Here is a 16,879-nt window from a genome sequence, read left to right as displayed (position 1 = left end):
GAGAGCTGTGATCGAGTGGATTTGCACCGCAGGTTGTGCGGTTCGGCGAGACGGAGGAGGAACAGTCCGTGAGCGAGGGCCAAAAATTTACAACAGGGCTGCCAGCAGAGGATTTCAGAGCAGGAGTTCGGTCTTGCAAGCAGCTCGACCAAAGGGAAGAGGCGTAGATCACACAGAAAATGGTTCGGGGAGTTCCCTGTTTGGGAGTTCGCGAAGCAGGAGGACTTGAGCAGTTTGGCGAGGCGCAACGACTCTCGAGAGGCAGTTATTCTCGTGCGAGAGGCAGAGGAGGAATTCCTAATTTGTTCCGCTTGACGTAGAGGAGTGCTTGCGGGAAGGAGGCGAGAGCACATAACAAGAAGTTTTCTCCAATGAACAGGTGTGATAAGGGATCAGAGCTCTCCGTTTGGTTGGCGAAGGCAGTGGAGTTCACGGGGAGAAGTACAACATTTTGGTGATTTCAGCCTAGTTCTTGGAAGGGCAGCATGTAGAATTCATTGGAAGAAATCCTAGGCACGACAATGAGTTCCGCCAAATTTGACATTGAGAAATTCAACAGGAAGAACGACTTCGAGAGAGTAAAAATGAGAGCTTTATTGGGTCAGCAGGGTGTTGCAGAAGCCTTGCAAGGGTCGGCGGCATTGCCGGCCGACATGACCGAGAAGGAGAAGATCGACATACTGGACAAAACCCACAGTTTGATAATCCTGAGCTTGGGCGACAAAGTTCTAAGGGAGGTGTCGAGGGAGACAACGACTTAAGCACTTTGGGCCAAAGTTGAGGTACTCTACCTGACAATGTCTCTGGCTAATAGGCTCTTTTTGAAGCAGCGTCTATACTCCTTCAAAATGCATGAAGACAAATCTGCCTCAGAGCAGATCGACGAGTTCAACAAGATCATTGATGACCTTGAGAACATCGACGTCAAGATGAACGATAACGACAAGGCACTGTTATTGCTAAACTCTATTCCTAAGAGCTAAGAGCATTTTAAGGATGCGATGCTCTATGGAAGGGTGCAGACTATTACTCTGGAAGAGGTTCAATCTCTGATTAATCTCTGATTAGAGCTCTGATTAGAGCCAAAGAACTTCAGAGGAAGTATGACAGGGACAAGGATGTCAGCGGAGACAGTCTTATTGTTAGAGGAATATCAGATAGGAAAGATTCAAGAAATTGTCAGTACAGATCAAGTTCAAGCAAGGATGGCGGGAAAGGATGGCGGGAATATGGCGGGAATCAGTCATCAATGGGATCTTTCAAGTGCTATCATTGTCACAAAGACGGTCATTTCAAGAGGAACTACCCAGATAGGAAGAATAAGTACCGAGAAAAGCCAGAAGAATCAGGAGAATCAAGCGTAGCCTCTGATGACAATGATTATGCTGAGGCCCTAGTGATCACAGATCTGAATCCAGTAAGAAGTGAATCCTCGACTCAAGATGTTCTTTCCACATGTGTCCTCACAAAGACTGGTTAGAGACACTGCAACAGGAAAATAATGGGTCCGTTCTACTGGGAGACAATAAAACTCACAGGGTTGTTGGAAGTGGATCAATTAGGATAATTATGTTTGATGGAGTTGAACGAGTACTGAAAAATGTCAGGTACGTACCAGAGCTCAAAAGAAATTTGATTTCTTTAGGTACGCTGGAGTCAAGTGGATGCTCATTCAAGGCAGAGAATTGTTGCATCAGAGTAACCAAAGGCCCTCGTGTCGTCATACAAGGAGTTAGGAAAAATGGGCTGTACTCTCTTATCAGAAGAACCGTGATTGTTAAGTTCATGTATTGTTTGGACTTAGCAAACTCAAGCAAGGGCTGAGGGCCTCTCAGGGGCCAGGTGGAGGGAATCTTTACTTCGAAGCTTCTCAATTGAGGGTCAAGGTGGAGAATTGTTATTTTGACCCTCAATTATTGAACTAAGGTAAAATGACACTTTTGTAATGTGGTATCGCTCACCTACGACATCTCACATACCGCTCACTTACCGCTCACCTACCTCCCACCTACCACTCTCTTGCTTCTATAAGTAGAGAGAGTGTGAGGCTTAGGAGAGCAAGAGAAAAGATCTTAAGCTACCACAAAGGAGGGGAGAATAACTAGAGAGCAAGAGAGGATGAGAGCATCTTGAGGTCTTGTATCAAGGTGTTGCTTGAGAGGGAGGCCATAGAAGGAAGATGAGGGCTCATCTCTATGTATAAGCTATGAATTCTCTATTTCTTTTGCCTTAGTAAACTATTTGATTGATTCCTCCCGTGGACGTAGATCCAGTTGAATCGAACCACGTAAACGATTTGTGTTCGCTTGTGTTCTTTGCGTTTCATTTCTATGCCAAGAAGTACATATCTCACAACAATGATAATGGATTGACTGCTCTGCATGTAAATCTGAGCTCACATATAGACCTTATTTCATTTTCTTTTGACTTTATTTTAGGGAATTTTATGTATGTGGCACACAATTCCTAAGGATTTAAGTATCTCACACCTAAAATTTTATATTTACACGCATAAAACTTAATCGATGAGAAGTAGGATTTGACCATTAAATGTATAACTAATAATAATGGATTGAATGCTCTGCATGTAACTAAGCGATATATAAATTCATAAGAATTGAGTAATGTATATGTAACTTGTTTATAATTATATATATTTTTTTTTGGGAGAGGGGGCAGATGAGTCCGAAGAGAAATATGTGTGATTCAAACTCATAATCATAAAATAAAAAATTACATCATCATCTACTAAATCATGAATAATGCACTTATTTTACTTTTGTTTCTCTTTCAACATTTGTTATTATTATTATTATTTTTACTTGATTTGTTAACAAATTTCTAATAATAAATTAAAAAAAGAGAGCAAAAATGACACTTTTTGGTCCCTTGACAAACAAAAGCCAGCTGAGAAAGCTATCTACAGTTTGATTCTGACGCTATGACCTGAGACAGCAGCAGCAAAAGCCAGACTGCTGCTACTGCTCTGTAAGTGATAAGGCCAGCAGACCACTGTTACAGCCTTCAAGCCTAACCTGCACAGTTCTGACACTTTAGTTTAAAAAGAAGTTTTCTGCACATTACCGATAAATCCACACCGAACTCTTCTGAATTACATTAATTATTTAAATGCAGATTATATGTATAATTTCACATTAGCCTGAATCGTTATAATGGATGTTTAAGCTTTCAGATTCGACTAAAACACTCAAAAAGTTCGATAATAAATTGCTTTCTTAAAACACTAATTACAGAATAACAGTAAACATAAATAAGAAAAATAAAAATGAAATTTTGTGACAGAAAAACTCTGTCAAATCTATTCTGAAAGTATAAAAATATTTTTTTAATACCAATTTCATTATAAAAAAAAATTTGAATCTAGCCCACACTTTTCTGGCAAAAGCAGCGTGCATTTATGAAAGGTTCCAGGCATATGAAGTTAAAGCTGAACAGCACTCTGGTTTCAGTTCATGATCCATCCATCCATACACCCTACAAAAGAAGATTCTGCAGCCCACTCTCTGCTCCCTTATTGAGTGACACTTCCTCTGCACCTGCAGTTCTCACCTTACTTTATGTCAACAAAAGAGAAAAGCCTGTTCCCACTTTCAACCCGCAAAGACTGCTATTTGGCTTACAAAGCTAGCCTCAAACAGCAAGCTTTCCCTTTTTTTGATACAGATTAGCTCAGCGGAAGAGGAAGAGGAAGAGGAAGAGTGATGGAAGCTGGATGGAGAAATGGTAATGTCATGACGGGGAAGTCTGTTCATCCCTTCTCTCCTTCTCAGTGGCAAGAACTGGAGGAACAAGCTATTATCTTCAACTGCATGTCATTGGGAATGCCAATCCCTACTCATCTTCTTCTCCATCTAAGAAGAAACAGATACTCTCAACCAAAGCTTGGGTTTTTCCCACCTTACTCTCCTTGTAAGTTTCTTATGAGTTCTTATTTCTTTCATTTTTTTTATGAAATTGATTAGAGTGAGTTTGATTATTGCAGTGGGATGGGGTTGTTTTCAGTTGGGATCAAGTGGGAGAGCAGAGGATCCAGAGCCAGGGAGGTGTAGGAGAACTGATGGTAAGAAATGGAGGTGCTCGAGAATGGCTTGTCCAGATTCTAAGTACTGTGAAAGGCATCTTCATAGAGGAAAGAATCGCTTAAGGAAGCATGCAGCGGCTTCTCTTAAGAATGAAAATTCTGCTTCAGTTCTTTCTTGCTCTCCCCTTCCTCTTTTTCCTTCTATCAACACAAGCAAAGATGCAGCCTGTAACGAGCCCAGGTGAGTTCAAGGGAAAGAATCTTCGGTTCTTATTATTGCTAATTTAGCAGATATTTAATCTGGACCATAGTTTTTTTTTTGTTAATTTGCTCAATGATATGTAAAAAGGTTATATTTTTGAATTTTCTTAGAAAATGTAAAATAAAAGGAACTTTCTTACATATTTTGAGCTAAATTAGGCTGATGAATCCTCATTAAGTTATTGTTTCTCTTTCTATTTCTTTCTCTGTGTTTCTAATGAAGAATTAAACAGGTATTTTCATGGACTTGAGCAAGCCTCAAGCTCAGGAACATCAGGCTTGATTTTTCAGAATTACCTTGCTTTGGATTCAGATTTGCGATCGGAAAGATTTGTGGAGTTTGATAAAGGAGGAAACCAGAAGCCAATCTCCCTTCACAGCTTCTTCAATGAAAGGCCAGAGAAGATTGAAGAAGATGAGAGAGCTCAGACTTCTCAATGCAAATCACAGAGAAGAACAGAAGAGTTGACCAGTTCTGGATCTGGGATTCCAGAGCCTTTGCCTGTATTACTTGATCTAAATGTTTGATTGGTGTTCTCTTTCGTTTGACATATTATTATCTAGTTTTTTTTCTCTTGAAAGTGGAAAAACACTCCAGTTTTTTTCTTTTTTGGTGAATATATTGATCTTTTTTTTTTCTTTTGAATGTTTTAATTGTTCTGAAATTCGTGCTAAGTTTGTAATCTCTTTGTTGATGTGAATATTTGAGTTAGGATTTAACAAGTTTTAGGAGTGCTAAATCGTGAAAATTTAAGCTAAATCCTGTTTAAGGCTCCCTCTGTTGTTCTTGTCTTCAGTTAAAAATTTAATTTGTTCTAATCCAAGGTTAATGTTACAATTATCAGACAGCTAGTCCAATTTAGATGGAACTTTGAATCAAATTTTGGGAAAATATTACTCAATTTATATTGATAGTTTTTCTTTCTTCATCTTAATCTGTTTACTGATCGTTCTTCTCTTTCAGATGTTAAACTCAAATCGCTTTGTTTATTCTTGCGGTCTTCAGTATTGATTAAGGATGTTTTCTAATCTAAGTATGTAAGACTCATTAAAGTCAAGCAGAGTTTTAGTTTCTGAACAGTTATCACCTTAGTCAACATATCTATAAGATTCTGAGCATTGTACATCTTCTCTCAAAGAACAATTACTCTTCTTTTAGGAGAGAATGAATAAAATAATTTATCACTTCATATATTATTTTATCATAACATGAAAAACAATATTCTTAACTAGATAAATACCACTCATATTGTTATTATGTAGTTTTTTAATTTTTTGCATTTTGTCCAGTTTGGACGTAAACGTTCTGCAACCCAATTATCTCTTTGTTAGCTTCAGTGATACCAATGTATGTGGGTTCTGTGGTTGAAAGTACAACAATTTTCTGCAGCTTAGAAACTCAAAGTGAAACTATATCTTATTGTACTTCTTTTACCATCAATATCTCATGTCAGATCTGAATTTATATATCCGTGTAGATCAATCTCTACACGTTCACGACAAAGTGCATCACCATCACTTAATATGCTTGCCTAGATTGCCCATGTACATGCCGATCACTCTCACTATATAATATATGATCTAATACATATCATAACATACATCGAACTTCCAATTATTAAAACATACTGAATTCTTCCCATCTTTGCTTGCTTTCCTTAAGATTGAGGGGATAGTTCATTAGATAGTTTAAATCACTATCAAAATAGGTGTAAATTGATTTTGCCCCTCTCATGCTGAAGTTCTATAGGACATTTTCAACATACTATGTCAAAGACAACTTAATTGTACCCGAGCTTCAGTTCCTACTAGTTCTCATCACGAGGATCTTTGATGGATCTAACTCCATCTCAAACTTAAGTTCTTAATTTTCTTCATATATGTTTCTGCAATCAACATTTCATCCACATACAAAAGAAGCAAACACTATAATAATTTTGCCGATAATAGGACAAAAATCTGATACAAAATCAATTATCGACAGATTTATGTTAAAAAAATGTTTGACGTGAAAGTTTAGGGTGGCAAAGGCATTTGGCGTCGAGATATCGGAAGACATAATTTATTGTGTTAGATTTGTGTCTAAAATGTCTCATTAGGATGTCCTAATGATATTCTTGTGGACATCCAAATTTAATTAGCGAACAAGCATCCAATTTTATGATATGCGGACTTAACGCCATCATTTGGCGACGCTAATTTGTGTTGGCAAGAAGCGAAAGCAATTCAAGCACAAACTTGCAGTAAATTAATATATATATATATATAAAGATAATAATAATAATAATAATAATAATAACATTTGTTACACTCGCACAAAACAAGTTGCACAAAGCTAATATAAGCGTGCATCCGTGAACATTTATAAGCGTGAATATAAGTGTGCATCCGTTAATATAGGTGCCTATCCAACATTTATATGGCTCACAACTTACGTAGTTCCCTATTATGAACTTTATGACTAATTAATGCTTCTGAAACAACTATCTAGAATCAACATGACTATATAAAATCACAATTTTGAACTACGATTTCTACAACAAATTGATGTTATAGTAACTGTCCATGATGCATTCATAGCAATTGACTACAGTCTTTGCGGTTCGTTACATCTATATTAATGAACTACTATTATACATCAACTTTATAATTCTTTTTCGAATTCAGGAGAGGTGTAATCTATATCGTTATAATTATATAGTATATTATTTTAATTGAGCTAGACACCATAGTTTTTTTCCTTTCCAAGATTTTTCACATAAAAATTCAAGTTGTATTCTTTTTCTTGTTACTCTTTTCTTTGTATGTATGTTGGATCTTTGTCATACACTGAGATGTGAATTCATTATTCTACAGTCGTGAATCTTCTGACACGTAACATAAGTATATAGAGCATTTGATAAACTATTTGCTGAACAACAAACAAGCCCTTTCTTGAACATTAACTAGCGATATAGACTATGTTCAAATTTGATTTATTTTATATTCAAGTTTAAAAAAAAGGTTAAAATTGCTTATTGACTAATTTGAACAAACATGATCGAGTATTAATCGAGTGGAGTTCGAGTTGTTCATCAAGTGCACCGGTTCATTACAATCCTAGTTTTGAATAAAAAAAATGTTTTTTTATTATTGATTTGAAAACCATACAAGAAGATGTTCAAGATTCAATCATTCAACTAAAATCATTTAATATAATTTAAATAATATAATGATTTTATGGATTCAATAAATAATATTTTAATTTAATATACTCCACTTTTGAATATTTCAAAAAACTCTAAATCAAAATTTTGAAAGTTGACATTTTTTTAACTTTTAATTTAATTTTTTTCTTTCTAGCCATCCGATCAATAACAAAAGACAAAATTAGACAATATTAAAATCATCCGGCTCATTAAAAACAAGACTAACTCGCTAGTTTTACCCAAATTTTAGCTAATTCATTCCTTATCCTGTGCAAAAATGGTTTTGGGCTTGAACTAAACCTATAGAATGGTTGGTTCATTGCAGAACAGATCAAAAGACCAGATCATAATAGAATCGGTCGAACTTGTCGGTCAAGTTCGATTTTTAAAACCATGTTCCAAATTTTAATCAACACAATATTATAACTTGATTTCTCAAATCATAACTTGACATTGTTGTAGTTTTCAACCATGAATGGTTTGCTAGTTTATCATAAATTTTCATTATTATTCTGCCTTAACAATTGCTCATCTTGATTTATAAGAAGAAAGTGATCTAATTTCATTATGTCATCCCAAGATTATTACATCACATTCTCAGTCATAGAAGTGAGCCTCTTAATTATAATGAAATGCAAAATTAATACAAATAAATTAAACATAAATCGTAAGATATCACCTCATTAATCAAATTAAAGTATGTTGATCTGATCTTAACCAACTAGTGCCCGATGACAACATCATTCCATTCTTCTTAAACTTTAATGCTAACGTATAGATGGCACTATAAAATATACTTTGTTATGTGCTCAAATTTAAAAAAAAAAAACCTTAAAAAATACTAAAAAAATCATATGAATCCATTGGTTGAATAAAAGGCTGCAACTTGGTTGATTAAAGTTGTAAAGACATGCACTTTTGATATCCAAAACCTGAATTAGAGACATTTTAGTTGAAAGTAAGATGACTTGTATATGTTGGCTTGTGATTGTAGTAAGTATTGTCAATTAAGTGCCATCAATGAGACAAAATGTAGCCACGAAGTACAAAGATGGGGCTTAGTGTTCTTCTTTCTTGAACAAACCAAATTATAGCACTTGTAAGCACCGAAAAAATTTTTTTTTTTTTTTTTTTTTTTTTTCTTTTTTTTTTTTGTGGATGAGACCACTCTTCTCTATCTCTTTATCCTTGACCCGACCCGCCATTATGTAGATTTTTAAGCTCCGAAATATGGTAAAAAAATTGACCCAATTTATATTTAACCCGCTAATATGTAAAATAATATTTTATTAAATTTAGAATTTGATTTATATTTCACACATTAGGGGTTCTGCGCAAGTACACATCGTTTCAAGTAATATATGTTTTTTTAAAGACCCCAAGTATCGATCCCACAGAGAATTAAGGTAAGAAATCCCTTAGGATAATTCTAGTTTACTATTATCAGACCTTAGTTTGGAAGACCGATTAAGATGATTTTTCTAATAACTTTTCCTAGATAAAAATATTAAATCCAAAGATAACTTTTTTAGATATAAAGATAAAATTTCAGAATAAATTGGTTTGGAGAATTTTGAGATATTAAAGACTACCCTTTGCGTGTAATGACCTAGATAATGTGAAGGAATAAATGCTTAAAATATAATGTTTTCAGTGACAAATAGGAGCATACATATTCTTTACCCCATTCTGGTGCTAGCAAATAACATTGACTAACTTAATGTCGTTTCCTTAACATCTCGATTCCACATCAGTGTTATCTAACCTCTCATCTCTAGATGCCCCTAGCCCATGCCACCATGATGGTCGAATCCCAACGTCAGGGCACTAAACCTTAAGCCAAATTGATAAGAATCTAGTCTGTCACTATAGAACTAACCAATACTTCACCCATCAAAATTTACCTCCCTATTTATTTGCACTCCCCCTTAGGTTTCTCACTTAGGTGATCGCAATGACTCTGCCTAGAATGAAGTGTGGTATACACTAGTTTGGTGAAATCATAGCCCTTCCGGGTCATTAGTCATTATGTTTCAGGGTCATTATGTTTCACAACGAATTTTAACCTCACAAGTGATCAGTTTGCAAAGTCAATTAAAAGCCGGTGAAAGTACCATCACATTAATTAAATAAGAGAATGTTTAAGCAAATCTAAATTCTTAAACATGCATTTATTTCATTGCAGAAGAAAAGTAAAATGAAGATAAAAATGAAGATAATTGTGAAGATAATTGCAAAAACAGTAAAAGGATTGATAGAATTAAGTAATAAATTATGTGTCAACAAGGAACATTTGTCTACCTACCCTCTTTCGAATGTATATGTATGCTTAGTATTCTATTAGTTTTATGTAACTATCTGTCACCTAATAACATCTAATGGGAACAAATTATTAAATTATATTTTCTTAAAAGTTGCATTACCGCTTAAATTATTTTACTAGCCAACCGATCAATGTGAGTACACTCAAGTTGTAAGATCACCGCTCTCCTGAGTCTCAGTTTCATTTACAACAAATTTTAACATAACATATTGTCACTTAAATTATGTCAATGAAGCAAATGAGACATTACTCATCACATGAAAATAAAAATAATTCTATCATGAAACAAATTTTCCTACACATGTCACTACTTCATATTAAAAGAAAAAAAATTAAAAAAACTATTTAAAAAGTATGGATAAAACACAATAGGAAACCTTGTTTAAATCAAAGAAAATCCACTAGAAAATATATACAACAATTACAAGGAAATGAAGAATACAAAACTTAGTTTTTTCCCTCTGAAAGAAAGAAGAAAAATCTCTCCAACAAAGTTTTATGTCGATCCATGCGTTGCTCATACTTCCCTACTCATCTCTCAAAACCCCTTACCAATCTCTCCAGAAAATGACAAAATCTACATCTCCATAAAGTTAAGCCAAACTCATCCTAAAACACTTCCTGATTTCATCTATAGACTCCTCTAATTACTTCCTAATTTCCCCTTATGAGAGGCACCAACCCCTCTATTTAAAAGGAAATAAAAACCCCTTCTTTCTCCAAGAGACACGTCTCTTCATCCAAAAGACACATCATTTCATTCCAAGAGGCATTTCTCTTCATTCAAATGCTTTTCAAAGTGTCTAAATTCTTTAAATCACTTTATGGGGCGTGCAAGTTGTCCAGAAGCTTCCAGAACATCCTAGAATGACCCAGAATCACCCAAAAGCCGTCCAATAACCGTCTCGGGCGCTATAACACCACCCTGCTCGTAGCTTCACCGTCTCTCCTAGTTTCGCTCCGTATCAGCTCTGTTTCGCCTCGTTTCAGGTTCGTTGCGCTCCAGATTGGTATACCTATAAGATAGACATGAACACAATCTTTCTTTAAAGTGTAATTTATTTCCATGAACACAATCTTTCTTTAAAGTGTAATTTCATTCAAAAACATGGAATAAACTTGAAGGAGATTAAGCATGAAAAGTCATATCGAAATGTGCCAAATCATAATTTTCTTCTTTGCTCAATTTGGCTTAAAATTGTATCATTTTTGCTTCATTTTCATCAAAAGTCCATTTCTTGTTCCTGAAGACAAAAATATGCAAAATAACTTCCTTTAAAATGTAATATCATTAAAAATGTGCATAAAATGAGCATGAAATGTACACTAAAAATAAGTAATTTTCAGGTGGATCAATCCTCCCTCCTCTCCTCTCTATTGTTTCTTCTTATGAAATCCATACAAAGGAGAATTACATGATTATATAACGAAGTATTCATTTTCTAATATTAATTATCAACCATAATTGAAGACTTTATAGCCTATAATATAGAGTTTTATTGGTTATTTATGACAGTCTTCATGTAAGACTTCATGATAGTCTCTATTTACATTTTTACGATAATATGTATCTAAGATTTGTGAAATCTCTAACTACGATTTTATTGTAGCCATCAAATTAAAAATCAAAATCAAATATAATTCAAGATAATTAATGAAACAAGTCTCCACACTCAATATTCCCTCACGTAGTGTCTTAATTTTTAATGTATTGTCCTAAAAATTATGTTTAAAAAACTTCCATCTACACCTCTATGTCATTAATTGCAAAGGCATCTTGTGACTTTTTATACCTTATTCTTTTAAAAGAAAACATGTCAATTGTTGTCTTATTTTTCTATTAATATTTTATTCTAAATTTTCACCATGCAATAAAAACATATAATTATTTTAAGACATAATGTTGTATTTTTAACATCTTTCTTGCTTATGAGAGCTACCAATATAGTTGTTAAGTTCAACATGTCAGCATATAAGATTATATTTTGTATGCAGGCTGCCTTTGAGGCCTTTGTAGCACTCAATTAGATTAGGAAGAAGCTAGATTTCCCCCTTTATGCTCGAGCCAAAGGCTCTAGAAGAGTTCCGCCCCCTTTTCCCATGCGGAGTCACAGGCCTCAACCCCCTAATCTAAGGCAATCAATTACCGATGCCAGTGAGTTCCTGCACAAATCTTGCACTATACATATGAGTCAAGGCATACACCTGATCAATCGGCCATAAAAAATCATTAACTTTTTAATTCTGCTTTTGCACAACCAATGCATCCCATATGTATATATATATATATATACATATATTATATATATTAGATATCTTCAGTCACTCAAAAACCATGATTAACTTCAATGTAATTTGTTTACGGCTCTCCCTTCTTCAAAATAATTAAATTCTTCATTATATTTAAAAATTTCTTTTCTAAAAAAATGAATTTTCCAAATTCTCTAAACTTATTACATTACAACCATATAATATGGTATTCAAAATTATTTGTAAGACAAATGAAAATAGCATAATAATAATTTTTAATTTTCATCACTAAAACGTCACATCAAAATCTCTTAAATATTGAATCCTAGAATTAAATGCACTAAAATCAGATTTAATAGGTGCGCCATCATGCAAGCAATTAGGGCTGTCAATTTGGCTCGTTGTTCGTGAACAGTTCGTGTTCGGCTCGTTAAGTAGCTCGTGTTCGGCTCGTTCGTTAAGCCTAACGAGCCGAACACGAATAAATTTTTAAGCTCGAAATGTAAACGAGCCGAACACGAACAACAGTTTGTTCGCTTCAAAGCTTGAATTTTAAACAAACGGAACACAAACAACTCTTTGTTCGCTCATGTTCGACTCGTTTTATCTCAAAATAAAATCATATAGTTATTTATATAATAATATATTACATATATTAATTATATAGTAATATATTATATATATTTATGTCTAAGTTTAAATCATAATGCCTCATGTAACAATGTGGTTAGTGTTTTCTTTTGTATAGATTTGATCCAGGTTCGAATCCCACACATTACATCTATTTTTTCTCAATTTTAGTTTAACGAGCCAATTTTGAGCCGAACACGAACACACTGTTCGCGAGCCGATTTCGAACACGAGCTATTTCGAACGAGCTGAACACGAGCCAAGCCTGAGCTCGCTCAAGCTCGGCTCGTTTACAGCCCTACAAGCAATGCAAATAGTCTCTGCTTTCTAAGAAATTTATTAAAGAGACTTTTGTTCATATACAACACTTAAGCTGAGCAGCAAACTATCCGCGATTATTTTCTTTTAGACCTCTATCAAGATCTAATCTCCCAAACAACCATCTCCATTTCTTCTTCTTCAATCATATGTTAAGATAAATCGCTATTTCCCAAAAGTGTTTTTACAAGCTTCAGTCGAACAAATATATGCACTTTTGTTCTCTGAAGTCAAAATTAGTTGAGCTATCTAACATCTCATTCTTAAAATTCATTTTCATCATATTTTTTATATATTCACACTTTATAACCAATTATAAAATAAAGTTGCCCTCAATATTGGGTTAAAAATGATAAACTAAAAGGTAGTTGTAATAGAAACATTACCAAAAAAAAAAAAAAAAGGAAATTTTATATAGTTTGGCTTAAATAAGCATGTATCCATAGTCACGAAGATCAAATAATTGACTAAATTTTAAAAAGATACACAAACAATTACATTTAACATAAGTTTCAAAATATTGAAAAAGATAACATTTATGTTAGCCAAGTAGAAAATGATGTCTACTATAAGAGCCTTTGTGGTAGCTATCAAACTTTAAAAAAACAAAATGAGATCTTATTAAAAATGAAATTAGACACCACACTTAACATTTGGTTGACAAAATCAATCATGAGACATAGCGAAAGAGAAAGACATGGCAAAATGAGTGAGAAAACAAATAACTTTACATATTAAATAGTTATTTTACTTTTATCAGTGATATTTTTTATTTTGTTAAAATTTTAGTTTTACATTTGAAATATTTGTCTGATGATATGATATTCCTTGTCCAAAACATCTCCGCGTGACCATTACTCGTGATTTTGATGCATGCGTAAAGTTTTCTTCGAGCCAATGAGCTTTGAGCATGAGATGTTTTGATATGGGAGAAAGTATCGATTCATCGGGCTATAATCACCAAGCCTCTATCACATTCACGGATAACTATGCCTTCGAACTCAAAATTTTTGTATTGACATAAAAGCTCCTTACAGTAGCTTGTTTCGAAATTGAGCCCCATTTAATGTCATTAAGGAGATCCTAATTGATTTAATTGTCATTAATTGAGCCCCATTTTTTTTTTGTAACGTCTTAATTAATGTTTTATCATTACAAGTATGAGATTTTGAAGCACGGGTGAAAATATTTTATTTTGACTATTTTATTTAATTTTTTGTTTATTGAATGTACTTCTCATTCTTCTCATGTAAATAAAAATTAACTTTTTTTTTAAAAAAAAAAGTTATCCCTTTGCATATATGTGAAGCTTATATTTTTACTATTTCATGATCCGTTATATTTAGTTTTTTGTTTTATAATATCTACTTATCATGTTTATTATGCAAAGCAACGGAATTTTGCAGTTTAGCATGGATCTCGAGGCATTTGACATGACTCTTGGAGCATTTTTTTTGAGCAGGAGATATTCAAACTCAAATTAAAATCATCCGGGACTTTGACTCCAACAAGCTTATAATCATATTGATCGGCTCAACAAGATGAATCAAATGACACCAAACTGAATTCAATACGAGTCAAATCAAGCCTGAATCAAGTCGGTAGACTAATTTTGGAAGCTTTGCGTGATTAATTAGTGGGTCAAATGAATTTCAAGTCTGGAAAGATTATAGTCATATCGAGCGTCCAATGAGCTCAAGATCACTCAATTCTGACACCATTAAGATACTCAAATATTTACAAATTAGCATCCGATCAAACGGATCACTCTGGGATGTCCAATGGAGTGACCAAGGTTTCTATCTTATTTATAGAGGATACCACTCTCATAATTAATAAATAAAATCATACTCTCTTCATGAAAGGGGGAAGAACTAGACATAGAGTTGAACCGGGAGAAGAATGAGTCAACTTTCAACATTGTTCCGGATTGAAGACACGATGAACACTTCCGGCACCACCAGCCTCCGATCACCATCGACCACCTCTCGACGCCAGGGACCGGCCCCCCCGGGCCACCGTCAGTCATCCCCAACTCGTTGTCGTTGGTGGACCTTGCGGAGTAACGGCTAGCGTTGCAACGAAGCACCTTAAGAAGTCACTATGTACATAGTGATATAATGCCACACCTCAAAAAATATGTAACGACGCACCCTAAATCCAATGTAACAACTTACCCTTCAATACCAGATAACGAATAATGTTGTATTGAAGATCAAACGATATCTCTCATTGCAAGGACTTACGCCCATCGTACCCAGGATAAAGTGACTTTTTTTCCAAAACCATAAGGTTCTCTCTCACTGCTTCTCCTTACGGGCTTGGTGGTCAACTGATGCTCTTGCAACTCCTTACCACAGCCTATGTGACTCATGGCCAATCGATACTATCGCAACTCACCTTTATGACATGTCTGACCAACCGTGACCTACATGACTCACATCTGATGCAGCTCCCAACTCCAATATCCATGGCCTACAAATGTTATCGTTGCTCATGGCTTTGATCCATGTGATCAACTACGACCTACGTGGCTCACAACTCATGCAACTAACAACTTCGACCTCTATGTCCTACGAACGTTAGTGCAACTCCCTACTACAGTCTACGTTACTGACTGCTATCATTACAACCTATTTGATCATTTATGACCTACGTAGCTCACAACTTATGCAGCCTCCTACCCTGACCTTTATGGCCTACAAACATTAGTGCAACTCCCTACTACACCCTACAAAACCAACTACTATCATTACAGTGCTCTGCTACAACCTCTATGACCAATTGATGCTATCATAGCTCACAATTATGACCTATGTAACAAATTATGACCCACATGACTCACAACTCATGAATCTTCCAACTACGTCCTATATATCTCACTACTACTTCTGCTTCCGATTGCAGCTTTGTGGCCAACTAAAGTTATTACAACTCTCTATTATGCCTTTTATGGTCAACCGACGCTCATGGAGCTACAAACAACAGCCTATATAGCCAACTACTTTGACTTTCAACTTTGGTTTCTAAGGCTGGTTATGGCTATTACAACTATCAAGAACTACATTTATTGTAGCCCATATATAAGACTCCTACTGTATTTCTATAATTCCAACTTTTCCAATTCAGAAAAAGAGTGAACATATGCAGTCATAATTACATAATGGATTACTTCAATCTGTGTTAAACCCCATGATTTTTTCCTTCCCTAGAAATTTTCATGTAAAAATTATGATAAATTATCTAATACTTTTCTATTATCTGTGTATGTCCTGAATTTTCATACAACACTAAGATGCTAATTAATTTATTAATCTACCGCCTCAAATCTTCGCGGGTGCAAGAAAATTTAGTCAAATAATATGCATTAACATAATTTCAAAACATATCTATAATTTTAATGAAGGGCTATTAAATTATCATGAGATTGATTTCTTTTGTACTTATAATTTTGAAATAATAATTATTCAATTATGAATGTGACATTAAGCATCTCATAGTGAATTTATATTTGACATAAAACATTCTATACTTTATTTGAGCTCAACTGTATGAACTAAAATAACTTTGCTTCAGAATTCATCAACAGTAGATTAAATACACTTAAAGCCAACCTAAACCATATATGTCATACAATTCTTTGCATTTATATATCTACCACCCCAAATTTAATATTTATACTTATAACGTCTTGGCATCATAAATCTAATGATATTTCACTTTAAAGAAGATAATAACAGTGCTATTTTTATAAACTGTTAAAGATTTAATTGTTATGCATGTAAATATATATATATATATATATTTAGATATTAGATATGTAAATACATAATAATTGTGCAGTATGTATGTAAATGCCCCAAATTT

General features: G+C 34.2%; 1 protein-coding gene across 1 annotated transcript; it reads left to right on the top strand.

Moving 5' to 3' along the window:
* The first annotated feature begins 3,479 nt into the window (after positions 1–3,479).
* On the top strand, positions 3,480–4,860 carry LOC110027579 (growth-regulating factor 1-like). The gene is made up of 3 exons (XM_020729068.1): positions 3,480–3,930; positions 4,004–4,283; positions 4,537–4,860. The coding sequence occupies exons 1-3, from the start codon at positions 3,723–3,725 to the stop codon at positions 4,829–4,831; spliced, it is 783 nt and encodes a 260-aa protein (XP_020584727.1). The 5' UTR covers positions 3,480–3,722; the 3' UTR covers positions 4,832–4,860.
* The last annotated feature ends 12,019 nt before the right edge of the window (positions 4,861–16,879 follow it).

Source organism: Phalaenopsis equestris, unplaced genomic scaffold, assembly GCF_001263595.1.
Source record: "Phalaenopsis equestris unplaced genomic scaffold, ASM126359v1 Scaffold000428, whole genome shotgun sequence".
Taxonomy (NCBI): domain Eukaryota; kingdom Viridiplantae; phylum Streptophyta; class Magnoliopsida; order Asparagales; family Orchidaceae; genus Phalaenopsis; species Phalaenopsis equestris.
Note: the sequence above shows the minus strand (reverse complement) of the source record. Positions and strands in the feature narration are given on the sequence as shown.